The sequence below is a fragment of the Arachis ipaensis genome, chromosome B5 (assembly GCF_059453495.1).
Source record: "Arachis ipaensis isolate K30076 ecotype BB chromosome B5, ASM5945349v1, whole genome shotgun sequence".
NCBI lineage: Eukaryota > Viridiplantae > Streptophyta > Magnoliopsida > Fabales > Fabaceae > Arachis > Arachis ipaensis.
In genome coordinates, this window is record NC_142440.1 from 152,517,970 (window position 1) to 152,533,909 (window position 15,940).

Sequence of the window (15,940 nt, forward strand, 5' to 3'; positions counted from 1 at the left end):
CGAGTTAAACTCTAGTGAATTCTTCTGTACTTCTGAAAGCTTGCCATGAATTCCTCTATTACCAGACCACCATGACTGGTTCACAATATCTTTATACCCAGGATGAGTAGCCCAAGCAGCAACAAATTGGAAAGGTCGATTCCCTTTAGGCTGAGGACGACCTTTACAACGCACCAGAATAGGGCAATGATCAGACTGAAGCCTATTTCAGTATAATATACAAGATTGAGTTATGTTTTAGTATTTTATTTAATTTAACATAAAAATAAAAATTTAAATAAATAAAATTATTAAAATATTCTTACTAATAAAAAAAATAAAACAAAATCATACTCAATCACTCCTTTTTTTCTTTTCCTTCGTGTTCTTTCTCTTCTCCCTCTCTTTCACTCATCTAAATCTTTCTCCTGAACTTCAAGAAGATGTGATTTTACTCTAGTAAGTTCTGTTGTTATTGTCACCTTCACTTTGTACTAACCTTCACGTGAGTTCTGTCGTCATCGTTACGCTCGTCTTCCAATTACAGTCGTCGTTGAATGTTTCACCTACATAACAAAAATAAATCAAATAAACTCTCAACAATTAATTTAAAGTAAAAGTAAATTAGTCGATTATTAATTAAATAAGAACAAACTTTAACGGTGAGAGAAATGGATTACAATATCATCGTTACTTCGTTAAGTGGTGGTGACATTAAGATGCCATATTGTGATTTTGTGAGACGCATGACTTATGGGAGGTTGAGGAACATAAAAAAAGGCATGACTGGGATACGGCGTGACTGAGAGACGAGGACAACGAGAATTGCCGTGAGTAGGATGAAGACGTGATTGAGACGAGAGGAGGATGCGGCATGACGGTAACGAGAAGAAGATAATGACGCACCTAAGAAGCGGATGGCAGCTTGACTGAGAAGAGAAAGAAACAACGATGTTACTGTGCTGCCACCGGAGAAAGAAAGCTCGCCGACTGTCTTGCCAGTCCAGCTTTGTTTTGTCTTGTGGGTTTGGAAAAAAGAAAGGGGATAGAGTTGGACATTAAAAAGTTAAATGAGGATATTTTAGAAATAAAATGTTATTAAAGTTTCAGTCATTGTCTTCAAAAATTTCAGTCTTTACTTTCTGGAGATACTAAAGAAATTGAAATTTTGTGTCCTAAGATTGAAATTTTAGTTTCAATTACTATCAAATACAATACTAAATTTCAACTCCTAGTCTCAGTCCTAATACTCCAAAATAAACGTTACCTTAGAGTGTTCAAACTTCTTCCTTTCTGTTTTGTTAGTATCGGTCTTCACTTTTCTCTTTTTCAAAACTCATCAATCTCTGTTCACATCTTCATGAACTGTGATTCGAAGTTGAGCATTACTCTATATAATTCATTTTAGCAATTAATTATTAATGTTTTAGAATTAAATAAATTTCTTTATGATGTTCATCGTTAGTTAGTCGATTTTATTTATGTAGTAAAATAAAATATTATTAATTCTTCATATACTAATTATTCATATTAAATTTAATGTTGAAGCACATTAAATATGCTTAAAATATTTTTAAAATTAAAATAATTCAAAATTCGTCTTGTGCATGTAGTGATACATTAACTAATGATAGACTTTTAAATAAAGTTCAGTAATGGATTGAAAAATATAATAAAAACCAAAAAATAAATTATTTATAATTTTTTAAAAAATTTATCTATTTTGTACTTTAAAAATATAAATTAAGATTATAAATTTAAATTTTTTATTAAAATATTTAAATTTTTTCACTAAGAATTTATGTGTTAAAATCACATGTTAACTAAACTTTTTTAAAAACTGAAATAAGATATTTATGTCATTAAGAACCAAATTAAGACAAAATAATACTTTACCCTGACATATGAATTTAACCGCCGAAGATCTAAATCCACAAGCACGATGGAAAAACAAAAACCTTGAACCGCACGGGCTCGATCTTTCTTTTCTTGTTTTCACTTTCCATTTCCACCATAACTCACACAAGCCTTAAATTGAACAAGAATTCGTGAAATTCGATCCCCTTTTCTTCTTCTTTCACAGAATTATGCTCTTCCTAGGTAGCTTTCGATCGGTCTATTCTGTCCCCAATAACATCGGGCACCTGGGTCCTTTATTTTTAATGTTTTTTTGAAACCCATTCGTTTTTTTTTTTTTTTTTGCTGTAAACTCATGTCAATGACTGGGTTGGAGGAATTGAAGAAAAAGCTTGTACCTTTGTTTGATGCTGAGAAGGGCTTCTCAACAAGCTCAACCTTGGACCCTTGTGATTCTTACACTGTAAGCCCCTCTTTCTCTCTATCTTCCAATTATGTATTTGTGTCATTATGTATTTGTATGTGTTTGTGTTTTGGACCTTTTAAATTAAGCATTGAAGTCCTGAGTTTGAATTTCGCTTTGTGTACGTAACAACTTGTTGGCTAGTGACAGACGTTTAAATCAAACTCAGATCTGTGACGGATTAGTCCTTAGTATGCCAAGTTGATATATACCATGGAAAACCCAAAAAAAGATAAAATTAGGCATTGAAGACTCAAGAGTGTGGCACTATTGAGATTGTTCAAAATGTTTTTGCACATGTTTGGACTAGCTTTATGTGTGTTCAAAACAGCTCATAATTTGAGGTGTTCTTAATTATGCTTTTTTGGATTGGTTTCCACATATGCTCTATTATGACTTTGGTTTTCTGGTTCTCAATTGATTCGGTTGTGAAGTTATCCGATGGTGGGACCGTGAACTTGTTGAGCAGATCATATGGGGTGTACAATATCAATGAGCTTGGGTTGCAAAAGTGCACATCTCGATCTGTTCACGAGACTGCTGATCAGAGTGAGAAAACATATAGGTGTGCCTCCCACGAGATGCGAATATTCGGAGCAATTGGTAGTGGTGCCAGCAGTATTGTCCAGAGAGCTATTCATATACCAACACATAGGATTCTAGCTTTGAAGAAGATTAATATCTTTGAGAAGGTATTTCCTTTTTCTTAAACTTCATGGTGTTTTGCTATAGTTTGCCATTTACAATTTTACTGAGTCTGATTTCCGCTGCTAAACTTGGCTTCTTTGTGTTTCTGTTAAATTTATTTATGATTAATATAAACTATATATGTGATCTACCTATCAATATGTGGCATTCAGTTGATGCTAGGTAGTATAAGTTCGATTTGAACAGTTTTTGAAGTTTTGGAGTTGCTAGACACTTTATTATGTGACTCTTGCTATTGTTTGCTTCTTCATGGATAGAAAGAGCAATGTAGCAACTAGGCGATAATGAATGATATACCACCCTCCCCTCGCATTCCCAAACAAATTAAACAGTATATAATGATAATAACTCGTTCACTAACAGCTGTACTTTTTTTGTGCTAATTAGGAGAAAAGACAGCAGCTCCTAACAGAGATAAGGGCACTATGCGAAGCGCCTTGTTATCAGGGTCTTGTAGAGTTTCATGGGGCATTTTACACTCCGGACTCTGGACAAATAAGCATAGCTCTGGAGTATATGGATGGAGGATCGCTTGCAGATATCTTGCGAAAGCATAGAAGGATACCTGAACCTATTCTTTCATCCATGTTTCAGAAGCTCCTACATGTAAGTAGAACATTATTTTATATACACTTTTTGTTATATAAAATACTGAGACGTGTACTCTGTGTTTTATCTTTTGTAAGGGTCTAAGATATCTTCATGGAGTCAGATATTTAGTTCACAGAGACATAAAGCCTGCCAATTTACTCATAAACCTCAAGGGGGAGCCGAAAATTACTGACTTTGGTATCAGTGCTGGCTTAGAGAATTCAGTGGCAATGGTTAGTACAGATAATATTACAGCATCAGTTTACCACTATTATCAAGCTGTGGAGTTCATATTCATTCTTCAATGATTGTAACTATGCAGTGTGCTACATTTGTTGGAACTGTTACGTACATGTCTCCTGAGAGAATCCGAAATGAAAGCTATTCTTATCCAGCCGATATTTGGAGCCTTGGTCTTGCTCTCCTCGAGTGTGGAACAGGAGAATTCCCATATACAGCTAATGAGGGTCCTGTAAATCTTATGCTGCAGGTGTGTGCCATTTCTTATCAATGTTTCCTTTCATTTGATTAGATGTCCATGTCTGAAGAAGGATATATTTGCTGACTAATTTTGGTTTTTCGCAAAAGTTTCATGTTGGAAAACATCATCATCTGATAGTATTTGATAGCATAAATCACACAGAAGAAGCAATGTATATCTACTTTGTTGGTTCAACCTTGTTTGATACAGAAAACTTCTTCCTGTTACAATAAACTCACGTAGACACGCGCACGCGCAAACAATAAGTCTCCTTAAAATTCACCTAAGAACATTAGGAAAAACAGTAGGTTGGCTAAAAATTTGAAAATTCGACCTTTACAATGTTGCCATGTGAAACTTTAACTATGTAATCCGAGATCCTTGAGAGAAAATGATATAATAATGGAGCCAGTATCTTATACTCATTGGATAAGTGATGTCAATTCTGGTAATGTGATTGTGCACATGTGATTTTGTCTTATAATAATTATGCTTGTTTGTGGCAGATTTTGGATGATCCATCACCATCCCCGTCAAAACAAGTGTTTTCGCCCGAGTTCTGCTCTTTTGTTGATGCTTGCTTACAGAAGGATCCAGAAAGTAGGCCAACTGCAGAACAGGTGAGAAAAATTATATGATCTAGCATTGGTGGAAGTTTGTCGCCGTTGGATGTTAGCATTTATTCATTTATCTCCTTTGATTTAATTTCTGTGATCATTTGTTTCTCATCTGGTAAATAGTATAGTCTTTTCACTTTTTCATTGTCCTACTGCAGCTTCTTTTGCACCCTTTTATTACAAAGTATGAGAATGCGGAGATAGATTTAGCGGCATTTGTTCGAAGTGTTTTTGATCCTACACAAAGATTAAAGGATTTGGCAGATGTAAGTAGCCGGTCGTCATTATTTCTCTCCGTCAAACATTCGTTTGAGTTCATTTCATGAGATATTATACGATAGTCCGATCCACCTAGCTGATTCCACCTATTACAACAATACTTGGTGGTTATTCTTGTTGTATTCATTTGATTTCGTGAAGATAAAAAAAAAATGCATTTTGCTTAAGTGTCTGTTGATGCTTATTTTTGGTGAATGTTATACTCACTCTACACTTTTCTCTGCAGATGTTGACATTACATTATTACTTACTATTTGATGGACCTGATGATTTGTGGCAACACACAAGGAGCTTGTATAATGAAAACTCAATTTTCAAGTGAGCGCTATTTTTTATGTTTTAATTCTCCAAGTAAATCCATCATTTTTCTATGATAAATAAAATAAAGAGTAAATGCCCTTTTCCGGTCCTTAACCATTTGACCGATGGACTTCTCACCCCCTAAGAAATCTAAACACCCAAATCGGTCCCTATCTACTTTGATATATGTACATTCCAATCCCTGGTTAGGGACCGGAAATGGCATTTACTCAAAGTAGATAAGGACTGGAACGTACATATATCAAAGTAGATAGGGACCGATTATTACAACAGAAATTATCTGCTTCGGAGAAACTTTCGGCTATGGGGTTGATTATTTGTTCCTAATTCAGCAGTTCTATATATCTGAAAAGGAACTATATTGAATTACCAAGTATTGAGTAACATGATTTCTGAAATTTCCCTTATCTGTGTTATTGTTGGAAAAACTCAAGTGTATATTATCCTTCAATATTTGCAGTTTCTCTGGGAAACAACATGTTGGTCCAAACAATATCTTCACAACCCTATCGAGTATTCGAAGTACGTTACTTGGCGATTGGCCTCCCGAGAAGTTGGTGCATGTCGTTGAAAAGCTTCAGTGTCGTGCTCACGGCGAAGATGGAGTCGCAATCAGGGTCTCAGGATCATTCATAATTGGGAATCAGTTTCTCATTTGTGGAGAGGGCATTCAAGTAGAAGGCTTACCAAACTTCAAGGATCTTGGAATTGATATTCCTAGCACGAGATTGGGTACATTTCATGAACAATTCATAGTGGAGGCAACAAACCTAATTGGATGCTACAACATTGTTAACCAAGAGTTGTATATTTGCCAATAATGTACTCTAAAAATATCAAGGTTTCAATAATGTTTATACTATGAACTTGTAAAAAAAAAAAAGAAAGAGAGAGAAAATATGTTAATAGTTAAGATGAATTCTCATATCATGCCCAAGGGATGTTGTATCATATTTTGAGAGAAATTGCATTCTCCATTGATAAATCCAACCAACTTGGTTTATGATTAGATGTATTTTAACTCTTGGAGATTTTTTGGTATCTTGAGGAAAAGCAAACAAATAAAGAAGAAAACAAAAGGAAGAGAGGACAATGTATCCTTTCTTGTTGAACGAGTAGTGCGTTTGTTTTTGTTTTTGAAGATAGGACAGAAACATAGACAACGAATGTTTAAAAAGTATTTGGAGATAGAGACATGATACTGAACACATTATCTCAAAGACAGTTTTTTATATTTTTATGTCCACTCTTTTATAAAGGACAACCATGGACACGGAATTTAGGAAGATGGACTCGGACTTTTTAATGAATTTTTTTTTTGTCCAAAGATATTTTTTATTATTCTATTATTATCCCTTCTTATTTTCTTCAATTTGAGCTTTTTCTCTATTTTGCGTTCTTCTTCTCTCTATTTTTTTTGTCAGGTATGGATAATTACTTTTTTTTATGTTATCGTTATTACTTCAATACCATTTTTATCTTGTTAGTTCATAGACCAATTCTTTTTGTAATCTCCTGTATTCCTACGTAAGTTAAGTACGTATTCTCATTCTCTATTAAATTAGTTTGCATTTGATGCAGAAAATTTGAAATTACATGGCTATTTTAGTCATTTCATATAATATTTTAGTCTTGTCCATATGTATTCAAACATAATACTGCATTACATTAATGTATTGTACACCGTATCTAAATACAATACACAAAGGATAATTTTTAGTATTCTATTCTGTCATGTCTCCATGAACAAATGCAGCCTAAGTGAACAAAGAGTTTTCAACCACGTATTTATTTCTCACCTTTCACCTCTTTCTTTTGCATTCACCCCTATATTTATATATTTTCAACCATGCTGCTATGTGTATATTAAACATCAATCACTCATGTAAAATACATGTTAAATACACATTAAAATAAATTAAACACATATTTATAACATATACAAATATAATTTAACATATGTTGGTTAGAGACGAGCATGCTTCGTTTAATTTGGTGCTGTATTTAGAGGTGGCAAACCGGGTCGAACTCGTCGGGCCAACCCGCCGAACCCGCTAAAAAGGCGGGTCAGGCTAGATTTTGGAACCCACCAAATAAAAAAAATTCGCCAAACCCGCACCACCAAATTTGCGGGTTTTGACGGGGCGGGGCGGGCCGGCCCGTCGGGCCAATGATTTTTTTTCTTTTTTTATTAAATAAAAGAGTGATTACTATTACAAAATTAATAATTACATAATTTTTAAACGCTTTTTTTCATTTTTTATTTTTATTCTTCTTTTAGTTATTAACTTTATTTATTTTATTTTACAATTTCGTATATATGCTTGTGACTTATTTTTTAAAATAAAGATGGTTCTATTGATAAATATTATTTTAAACAATTTTATTGAAATTGAAAATTAAAAAAAAAAGATAATAAAAAATTTATATTATAATTTAATTATTTTTTATTTGTATTTAATTTTTTAATTATTATTTTTTGATTAATTTTAATAAATTTTATTTTTCAAAAAAAAAAAAAGAAATAAGTGGGTCGCTAACCCGCCATAAAGCAAGTCGGACTAATATTTTGAACCCAGTTTAGTTGACGGGACAGGCCTATGAGCCTAGACAGGACGAAACAAGTTGGGGTGGGTCGACCCACTTTGCCACCCCTAACTGCGTCCTTAGCCAAAGAAAAGAAACTGCAAGGCATAATGAGCCTTATAAGGAATGGACTACTGCTAAAATTTAGGAAAATTTTCAACTTTTTAGTTGGGGATTTGTTATTTTCTTTTTGTTTTTCTATTTTTTATCAGACACCAAAAAAAGTACTCAATATTTTATGTATATGTAATATTTTTAAAATGCTTAACATATTCTTTCACACAAGAATCTTCTGTACCATGTTAATATCATAAAACGATCTATTTAAAATTTTTAAATTATTAGATAAATATAAATAAATAATTATATATCTAACATATTTCCGAATCTCAATTAAATTTACAACTTTAGACCATTCAAAAATGAAAATACTCACGATCCAGAATTTGGTTTCTAAACCGTAGTCTAACTTCCTCACGGAAAACAAAGTGACTCGATCAAAATTTATCTTCATTAAAACATGATCCTAAATATCACAATGTAATCATTATTTGTATGTTAAATTCTTAATTTTGGTAACACATTCAAATCTATTTTTCCACCAGCTTGACTCCGTCAAGCAAGCATTCAGTGACATTAGTGCTACATTAATCCATGCGCTTTAAGTGAAACGATTAATTACAAGATATCAAATTAACATACACTTTTCATTATTTTTGCACTCTACAAACAAGCTCCAAAGGACCATTTTTCACTAATCAAGAATCAACTACGTGCTATTTTGATCAATTTTAGCAATGTAATGTTTTCATCTACCAATCTTGCTATTCATGAAATGATCACTGCCAACAAGATAAATCAAAACTAGTTTCAAAATCCCGGGATCAGGGATTGTGATGCACCTACCAAGCAACTTAGGCTTAGGTTCATATAGTTTAGTAGGCACCAATCTTTAACCTAAGTGTTGCTCAGAACATTGTCACAACCACATGTCAAAGCTCATCAAGTAGATATCGTACACACCCAATGTCTTTAGAAAATCAGTAGAAATATACATTTGTCCATCATGTAATCTTCCCCCTCCCATTCTTGATCTGAATTTAGGATTTAAGAATCATCCAACAGACGAAGTCCTATACAACTAACAAACCCTTTTAAGCAATTTACATTTCATATAACCTGCAGAAATGATAACAAATGACTTAATAAATGTCTACAATAATTTTAAATAGGATAAAATATCATTTTTGTCCTAAATGTTTGAGCTAAATATCAATGTTTTCTCTAACATTAATTTCATCCTATTTATTCTCAAACGTTAAAAAATAACTCAATGTTATCCCCAACTTTATCTGCATCAAGAATACCAAGAATGTATATTATATAAAACCCCAAGGTTTTTCCATAATTTAGTTGAAAAATGAAATAGCTGAAGATTGGGAAAGGCCATAACATAATTTAAATTTTTCATCGTTTAATGTTCCTTTAACTTTTATTGTTTAGTTTTATCTTTGAAAATATTCAAAGGTTACATCATCAAAGTTTGCCAGAACAGACATTTGGTGTCTATGTCACCATCTCCACTAGTGATTTTTGACAGAGTAACCAATGGAACAACATGGAGTCACTTTTGAAATATTTAAAAACCTAAATAGGTTAAGAAAATCTCAAGGACAATATTGATACTTTACCTCAGATTTTTTAGACAAAACTAACACTAGACCAGTTCAAATAAAACAAAACAATGCTTTAGGAAACCTCAGGAAAAATATGCTTACCAAAAAATATGATTTGATGAATTCCGTACCACTCTTGCCACTGTGCAACTTGTCAGTCGACAACAAAATTTAGTTAGTTTAACAAGCATATTAGATTCATGAAGATGCCAAAAAGTAGTCCCGGATAGTTCTTTTCAAGGAAGATGGAGGGTTCAAAACAGATGAGGGGCTCTTCAAAGCAGATTCTGGAGTCTTTTCAGATGATGAAGTTTGATTGAATCCTGAGGGCAGCTTGTTCTTGTGCCACCCTTCAGGTGCAAGAATTTTAGGTGGTGTGATTGGAGTGGCTAACTTAATTGGGGGATCTAATGATTCATTGTCTATTGACTTGAGATACTTTTCTTCATTGTTCAGTAGAATTTTGCTTTCTGTACAAGGCATTGCCATTACTCTTCTGCGGATGGAACATGAAGTCTTTTTGTCGCAGATATAATTGGTTTGGTTCCAAATCCGAACCTAGAAATGGAAATTGGTAAAGTTAAAATGCTAAAGCAATAGAGGCAGCATTGCTACTAAAAATAGGTTATAGACAGTAAAGGAATTAACATTGCAATTTGGAAATGATAATCTGGTTTTGGAACCCAACTTGGTCTCAAATTAAATGAACTAAAATTAATAAATAAATAAATAAATTTGCTTACTGTGCAATCATCTGATGCAGTTGCTAATTTACCAATCTCAGAGTGGTTCCTGTAATGTAACTATTGTTAGAAGTACAAATTAAAATGAAGAGAACTAAAATTCTAAACCACACTAGAGTTCCTATTTACCAGTCAACTGCTGTAACCTCCGCATCATGACTTTTCAAAATAACAGGCGTCGCTTGGGGCTTGTTAACCTGATTTTTGGAAGTTTTCAGTAAAGTCATATCACAATTGCAACCTATCTTGGTAAAATAAATCATAAAAAATATAAAATTGTTACCTGCCAGACATAGGCATTTCCATTACTAGAACCACTGACTATTTGAGACGCATCTGGGCTAATGGCAGCCTGGAATTGCGCAGATCAGCAATAGGTAAGAAAATTAGGAGAACAGGATGCAAAACATTTGAGAATACTTGTTTTGTTTAATCTACCTTGACAAAAAATGATTCTATGGGACAACCAGGAAAAGATCTGAAAGGCCCCTTGTCAAGTTGAAGGATGTTATACAGATAAATGCTGCATAAAAAAGGACAATATATTTTTATATTTTACTTGTCTTCTCAACCGTATTGAAAATTTTCATGGATACAAAGTGTAAATGGCTGAAATACCAGTTATCCATGCAGGATGCTGAAAGAAAAAGACCACTTTCATCTTGGGACAAGCTAGATATGCCATGTAATCTTTCCTGAAATAACAATGAAGATTACTGTCAAAAACTTTATCTATCAATTTAAGCTTTCTGAATAATAATAATAATGATAATGATTATAATAATAATAATAATTAGGTGGAAACTCGGGTGAAGTTGACTTCACGTGAAGTTGATATCTGAGAGCCGTTAGATGATTTGACTGATTTGACTAAATTTTCATCCAACGACTCTCAGCTATCAACTTCACGTGAAGTCGACTTCACCTGAGTTTTCACCTAATAATTAACATACTAGTGACATGAAAAGCACAATATAGTTGACAATTTCTACCAATATACATTTTCACTCCAAAGAATGGTGAATTAATTATTTTGAGAACATTTAACCCCGCAGATAGCCTCATATTACATATAAGATAACATGCTGACTGTATAGAAACACAAAAAGACTTCTACTTTGCAGTACATTTAAAACCAACCTTTTCTGTTGACTGAGGACGAGGAGATGCCTGTGTAACAAAACTTTTCAAATTTCTGGTATCCCAAAACTTCAACACACTGAAACCAATTGCAAAGTAAATTCAATTAGTTCAGCAAAGAAAATAAAAAAATAACAAATCCAACATGCAGTTTCATGAGTAATGATTCCAACTAACCTATCCACTGCCCCTGCAGTGGCTATGGAAACCTGGTCCTTAAGACAAAGAACAGATGTAATGCTCATCGACTTGGCCTGACAGAATAGAATCATTGTTAACAAGGTTAGCTTGTGACTCAAAAGAACTACAAAAATAAAACCATAAGCAACTAACCTTGCCCTTTCTGACACGTTTTGCTTGAGATGAAAGATGTGCTCCTTTGACAACAGCCGTTGAACTAGTGAAGCAACCCAAAACATTGTTACAATAAAAATAATGATTAGGATAAAGTATACATTTTGTTCCTAAAGTTTGTAATTTTTTTCAAAAATATATCTAACGTTTAATTTTATTCAATTTTGTCCCTAACGTTTTCAATTATTTCAACTTTGTCCCTAACATTTTTTATTTATGTCAAAATTATCCTTGGAAGTTATCAATTTTGTCCCTACCATTTTACATGAAATTAACGTTCAGGGTAATTTTGACAAAATCAAAAACGTTAGGGACAAAATTTAACATAACTAAACATTAGGAGTATTTTTGAAGAAAATCACAAACTTACCCTAATGATTAACAGTCAAGGAGGGGGGAAACAACTTTGGAGGAGGTCAGCAGAAATATAGAGAAACTTACCATATGCTAACTTCTCCATGTCTACCCCTAGTTGCCGATTTGCATCTTAAGTCCCAGAGACAAAAGGATCCATCTCTTGAACCAGAGACAATAATATCTGTCATTTTGGAGATTAAAGGTAGTAAGACACGTAAACAGCTAATATATCACTTTGCAGTTGCAAACATTCCAGAGTTCTGGATGAATGAAACATTACCAGCATTATTTGGATGAGCACACATAGACTTCACACTCCCTGTGTGCCCCGTCAACACTCCAATACATTTCTTTTCTTGTACATCCCATACCTTCATCTGTAAATGTTCAACATAGTAACATTGAAAACGGAATTAGTTAGAAGTGAGCTACTCATAGTACACTACATCTATTCGTGGAGTTTTATGAAAGCCTAAAAACTATGGGTGCATAAGATGAACAGAAATGATGCACTTAGAATGGGGATATCTAATGCAAACTCAAGGATATGCAATGCTGTTGAGTGGATACCTAGCAAGTAGCATGGCAACAACCTATCCGAAACAAAGCAACACATTCTCAGCTCAAAAATTCATGAATTCATTCAAATTGCACATATTGTTTTAGTCAACAGTAGTAAACTAAACTGATAGCCACAAACATAATAACTTACTGTCTGATCACCAGAAGCTGTGAGTATCTGTGTGTCTTCCTGAAAAGAATTGTAAAGCATAATCTTATGAGACATTAGTATAAAGACAATTAATCAAATTAAAATTCAAAAAGAAAATGTGAATATATGACTGCATAATTGTGGGTTACCTTAATCCAACAGATATCAAACACGGCATTAAGATGCGAAACCCACTCACAGATCTTCGCTTTCTCTGAGATTAAAACAGTGTAAAATTCCCACCAAAAGTCATGCAAAATTCAAACAAGGAACAGAAACAAAACAAACCTGCATTTTCTTCAAACGAGGATAATACGGAGAATTTTTTACGCGAATCAAATAAGCTTAGGTATCCATCTTCATCAGATAAAGCCAGAATGTGTGAAAACTTGGGAGTCTGAAATTTGAAATAAGTAAATAATTTTGAGCCAACAAAAATTAGGGCTTTGGTCTGAATAAACAAAGTTGAGAAGGTTAAGGTTAGCAATGTGGTGGTACCTTACAGAAAGAGAGGGACATGGGAATGGTACCATCTTCGCTGTGGTGAACTCCAACAGCACCGTGTTCCACGAATCCAGTGACGAATCCATCCATGTAAGGCCGTTTGCGAACTGAAAAGAACACACAATGAAAATCGTAAGGGGAAAAAAAACAGAAAAAATGAAAGCTTTGAAGTGAGTGATGGAAACCTCGGAAGGAATTGAGCTCCCTTGAAGTGATTTGGGTGAAGACGGAGCTACGTTTTGTAACGTCCATCGTGATTTTGGTTGAAGGATTGAGAGAAGAGCGAAATGAGATGAAAGAGGCAATGAAATCAGAGAAGAAGAAGAAGAAGAAGAAGAAGAAAGGAGATGGAAGACGGAAGATGCGAACAAGTAAAAATGAAGATTTTAGCGGGACATCAATCAATGGCGGGAAAATCGAATTCTTTCTCTTTTTTTTATTGTAATTTTGTCGCTGACCAAAAAATATTTCGGTGGTTTACCCATTTTCTTTTTTTTTTCCTCATGCTCTTGGATTCGGCCGGAAAATAAACATTCATTACACTAAAGGCTTGTTTTTTGTGACAAAAGGCTTGTTTGAATAACTACGTTGGGCCAAGACAAAAACAAACAACTCAGGGTTCACGAAAGAAAAAAAAAATCAACTTGGGTTGGTCGAGTGGTCAACTCACTCGTTCACTTAAATAAGTGCCGATAGTTCGAATCATATCTTATGCATGCAACATAAAAGGGCTTGTTTTAATAAACTTCTAAAAAAACATTTTGAAATGTTTTTTTTTTTAATAATTTGATGTTTAGATATATTATATGAAAATATTTATTATTTAATTCCTTTTTGACATTCTATTCATGTAATTTTTGTTCAAGCAACGCAGTATTCCTTTTTAATTATGTGTTTGGTAAATATGGGCTAGGCACAATATTGTTGCAACTTCAAAGACATATATGCAAATTAAAAAAAAAAAAGAACTTAATCAATTTACCAAAAACTAGAACCTTATCAATGTCACGAAAAACAAAAATACCTACCAAACCAAAAATTCCTTCGGACAAAAATATGACGTTCATCAGTCTCTTAAAAAAATGAAGTGCATTTGAATCCAAACTTAGGTAACGAACTTGCCTTAAAAAAAAAAGAATTAGGTAACGAAAAACGTCATGTGACTAGTCATATGTTATTAAATACATCTTACGGTGACCATCTTTGACTGCGTAACATCGGTGACTTCGATGAGAGCGGGCTATGTGAGAAGGGGAGCCTCTCGTTCCCATGAGCCTCGTGAGAGAGATCGAATGAGGCAAGAAGGTGAAGCCCTCCACAGAATAGGAAAAAAGGCCCGAAAATCGGGTGAAGGGAAAAAATTTTCAGGAACGTCAGCTGTGATACCAAGAGTGGAAGAGTGGATGATAACTGAAGAAGCCATGGGGGAAGAAAACAAATCTGCTGAAGTTTGTGTATTAAGCCCCAACAATGTTGTTGAAGCACAAAAAATCAAGAACAACCGATCTTTTGCTTCAATTGTGAAGACAGGAGCCAATCCCACAGAATCTGAAGATGTGATGATGGCACAAAGAAAGAAAGATGTTGAAGAAAATGAAGAGAACACCCAAGAGGTAACTATCGAGAAAATCCCTTCTGTTCTGTTTAATTTAATTATAAGTGAGACTGTAAAAAGGGAAATTCGAAAAGAATGGTGGGACTCTCTTATAGTTAAGTTATTAGGAAGGAGATTATCACTCCAAGCTATGAAACGAAGGCTAGAAATTATGTGGGAAAAAATGGAGAGTTTAGATGTCATTGACTTAGGGAATGATTTTTTTCTAGTGAGGTTCTATAATTCTGAGGATCTGGATTTTGCTATCACAGAGGGACCATGGAAAATTCTAAATCATTACCTTACTATTAGATTTTGGAAGCCAGATTTCAACCCTTATACTGCCACTATCGATAACATAGCGGTCTGGATAAGGTTACATGGACTTTCCATTGAATACTATAACAGAACAATTTTGGAAAAAATTGGAAACGTAGTGGGGCGCACTCTTAAAGTGGATATGAATACTGCTGAAATCTCCAGAGAAAAATTTGTTAGGATATGCGTGGAGGTCAACCTAGTAGATCCTTTGGTGTCTCAATACCAGATTAATGGAGTAACTCACACTGTGGAATATGAAGGCATTCATCAAGTTTGCTTTCAGTGTGGTAAAGTAGGCCATGAGAAGGGATCTTGTCCTGATTTACTGAAAAATAACAAACAGGATGGAGGGGAAGCTCAGCAGACAAGGATGGAAGTTGAAGATGAGGGCGCTCAAGGGAATTCAGGAAAAAACAAGGGAAAATCGGTAATTGAGGAGAATCAGGAGTAATATGGTCCTTGGATGTTGGTCCAACGCAGTACACGTGGCAAGAAATATTTGAAAGATGGGGAAGGTACGAGCTCTGAAGGAAAAAGAAAGGAAAAGGATTCTAGGAACGTGGGTGGAGAACATTCTACCCGTTTTGCAGTACTGAGGGAAGAAAATCTAAATGAAAACAACGGTAATGATGAGGCTCAGAAGGATGACGTTAGGGG

General features: G+C 34.1%; 3 protein-coding genes across 3 annotated transcripts; 2 read left to right on the forward strand and 1 right to left on the reverse strand.

Annotated features, from left to right (window-relative positions):
- The first annotated feature begins 1,866 nt into the window (after positions 1-1,866).
- On the forward strand, positions 1,867-6,305 carry MKK3 (mitogen-activated protein kinase kinase 3). Its single transcript, XM_016348422.3, has 9 exons — positions 1,867-2,299; positions 2,734-2,991; positions 3,395-3,613; positions 3,694-3,831; positions 3,921-4,088; positions 4,586-4,699; positions 4,855-4,962; positions 5,202-5,293; positions 5,757-6,305. Exons 1-9 carry the CDS (start codon positions 2,192-2,194, stop codon positions 6,115-6,117), a joined length of 1,566 nt encoding a protein of 521 aa, XP_016203908.1. The 5' UTR covers positions 1,867-2,191; the 3' UTR covers positions 6,118-6,305.
- Positions 6,306-8,525: 2,220 nt separating this feature from the next.
- LOC107642161 (Transducin/WD40 repeat-like superfamily protein) lies at positions 8,526-13,718 on the reverse strand. The gene is made up of 17 exons (XM_016345467.3): positions 13,554-13,718; positions 13,363-13,475; positions 13,153-13,261; positions 13,014-13,078; positions 12,865-12,903; positions 12,433-12,529; positions 12,237-12,333; positions 11,775-11,838; positions 11,619-11,695; positions 11,442-11,520; positions 10,920-10,996; positions 10,740-10,824; positions 10,585-10,653; positions 10,431-10,498; positions 10,302-10,350; positions 9,661-10,116; positions 8,526-9,061 (listed from the first exon to the last, which is right to left on the reverse strand). Exons 1-16 carry the CDS (start codon positions 13,618-13,620, stop codon positions 9,757-9,759), a joined length of 1,515 nt encoding a protein of 504 aa, XP_016200953.1. The 5' UTR covers positions 13,621-13,718; the 3' UTR covers positions 8,526-9,061; positions 9,661-9,756.
- Positions 13,719-14,597: 879 nt separating this feature from the next.
- LOC148566252 (uncharacterized) lies at positions 14,598-15,734 on the forward strand. Its single transcript, XM_088487813.1, has one exon. The coding sequence runs from the start codon at positions 14,598-14,600 to the stop codon at positions 15,732-15,734; it is 1,137 nt and encodes a 378-aa protein (XP_088343939.1).
- Positions 15,735-15,940: the final 206 nt, after the last annotated feature.

Excerpts from the sequence above, each read along its gene's own strand:
- MKK3 (XM_016348422.3), top strand. The coding sequence starts at position 2,192 with ATGTCAATGACTGGGTTGGAGGAATTGAAGAAAAAGCTTGTACCTTTG. Across the intron at positions 3,832-3,920 it reads TAGAGAATTCAGTGGCAATG|TGTGCTACATTTGTTGGAAC; the intron begins GTTAGTACAGAT and ends GTAACTATGCAG. Across the intron at positions 5,294-5,756 it reads AATGAAAACTCAATTTTCAA|TTTCTCTGGGAAACAACATG; the intron begins GTGAGCGCTATT and ends CAATATTTGCAG.
- LOC107642161 (XM_016345467.3), bottom strand. The coding sequence starts at position 13,620 with ATGGACGTTACAAAACGTAGCTCCGTCTTCACCCAAATCACTTCAAGG. Across the intron at positions 12,904-13,013 it reads TTGATATCTGTTGGATTAAG|GAAGACACACAGATACTCAC; the intron begins GTAACCCACAAT and ends AATTCTTTTCAG. Across the intron at positions 10,499-10,584 it reads GAAATGCCTATGTCTGGCAG|GTTAACAAGCCCCAAGCGAC; the intron begins GTAACAATTTTA and ends TCCAAAAATCAG.
- LOC148566252 (XM_088487813.1), top strand. The coding sequence starts at position 14,598 with ATGAGAGCGGGCTATGTGAGAAGGGGAGCCTCTCGTTCCCATGAGCCT.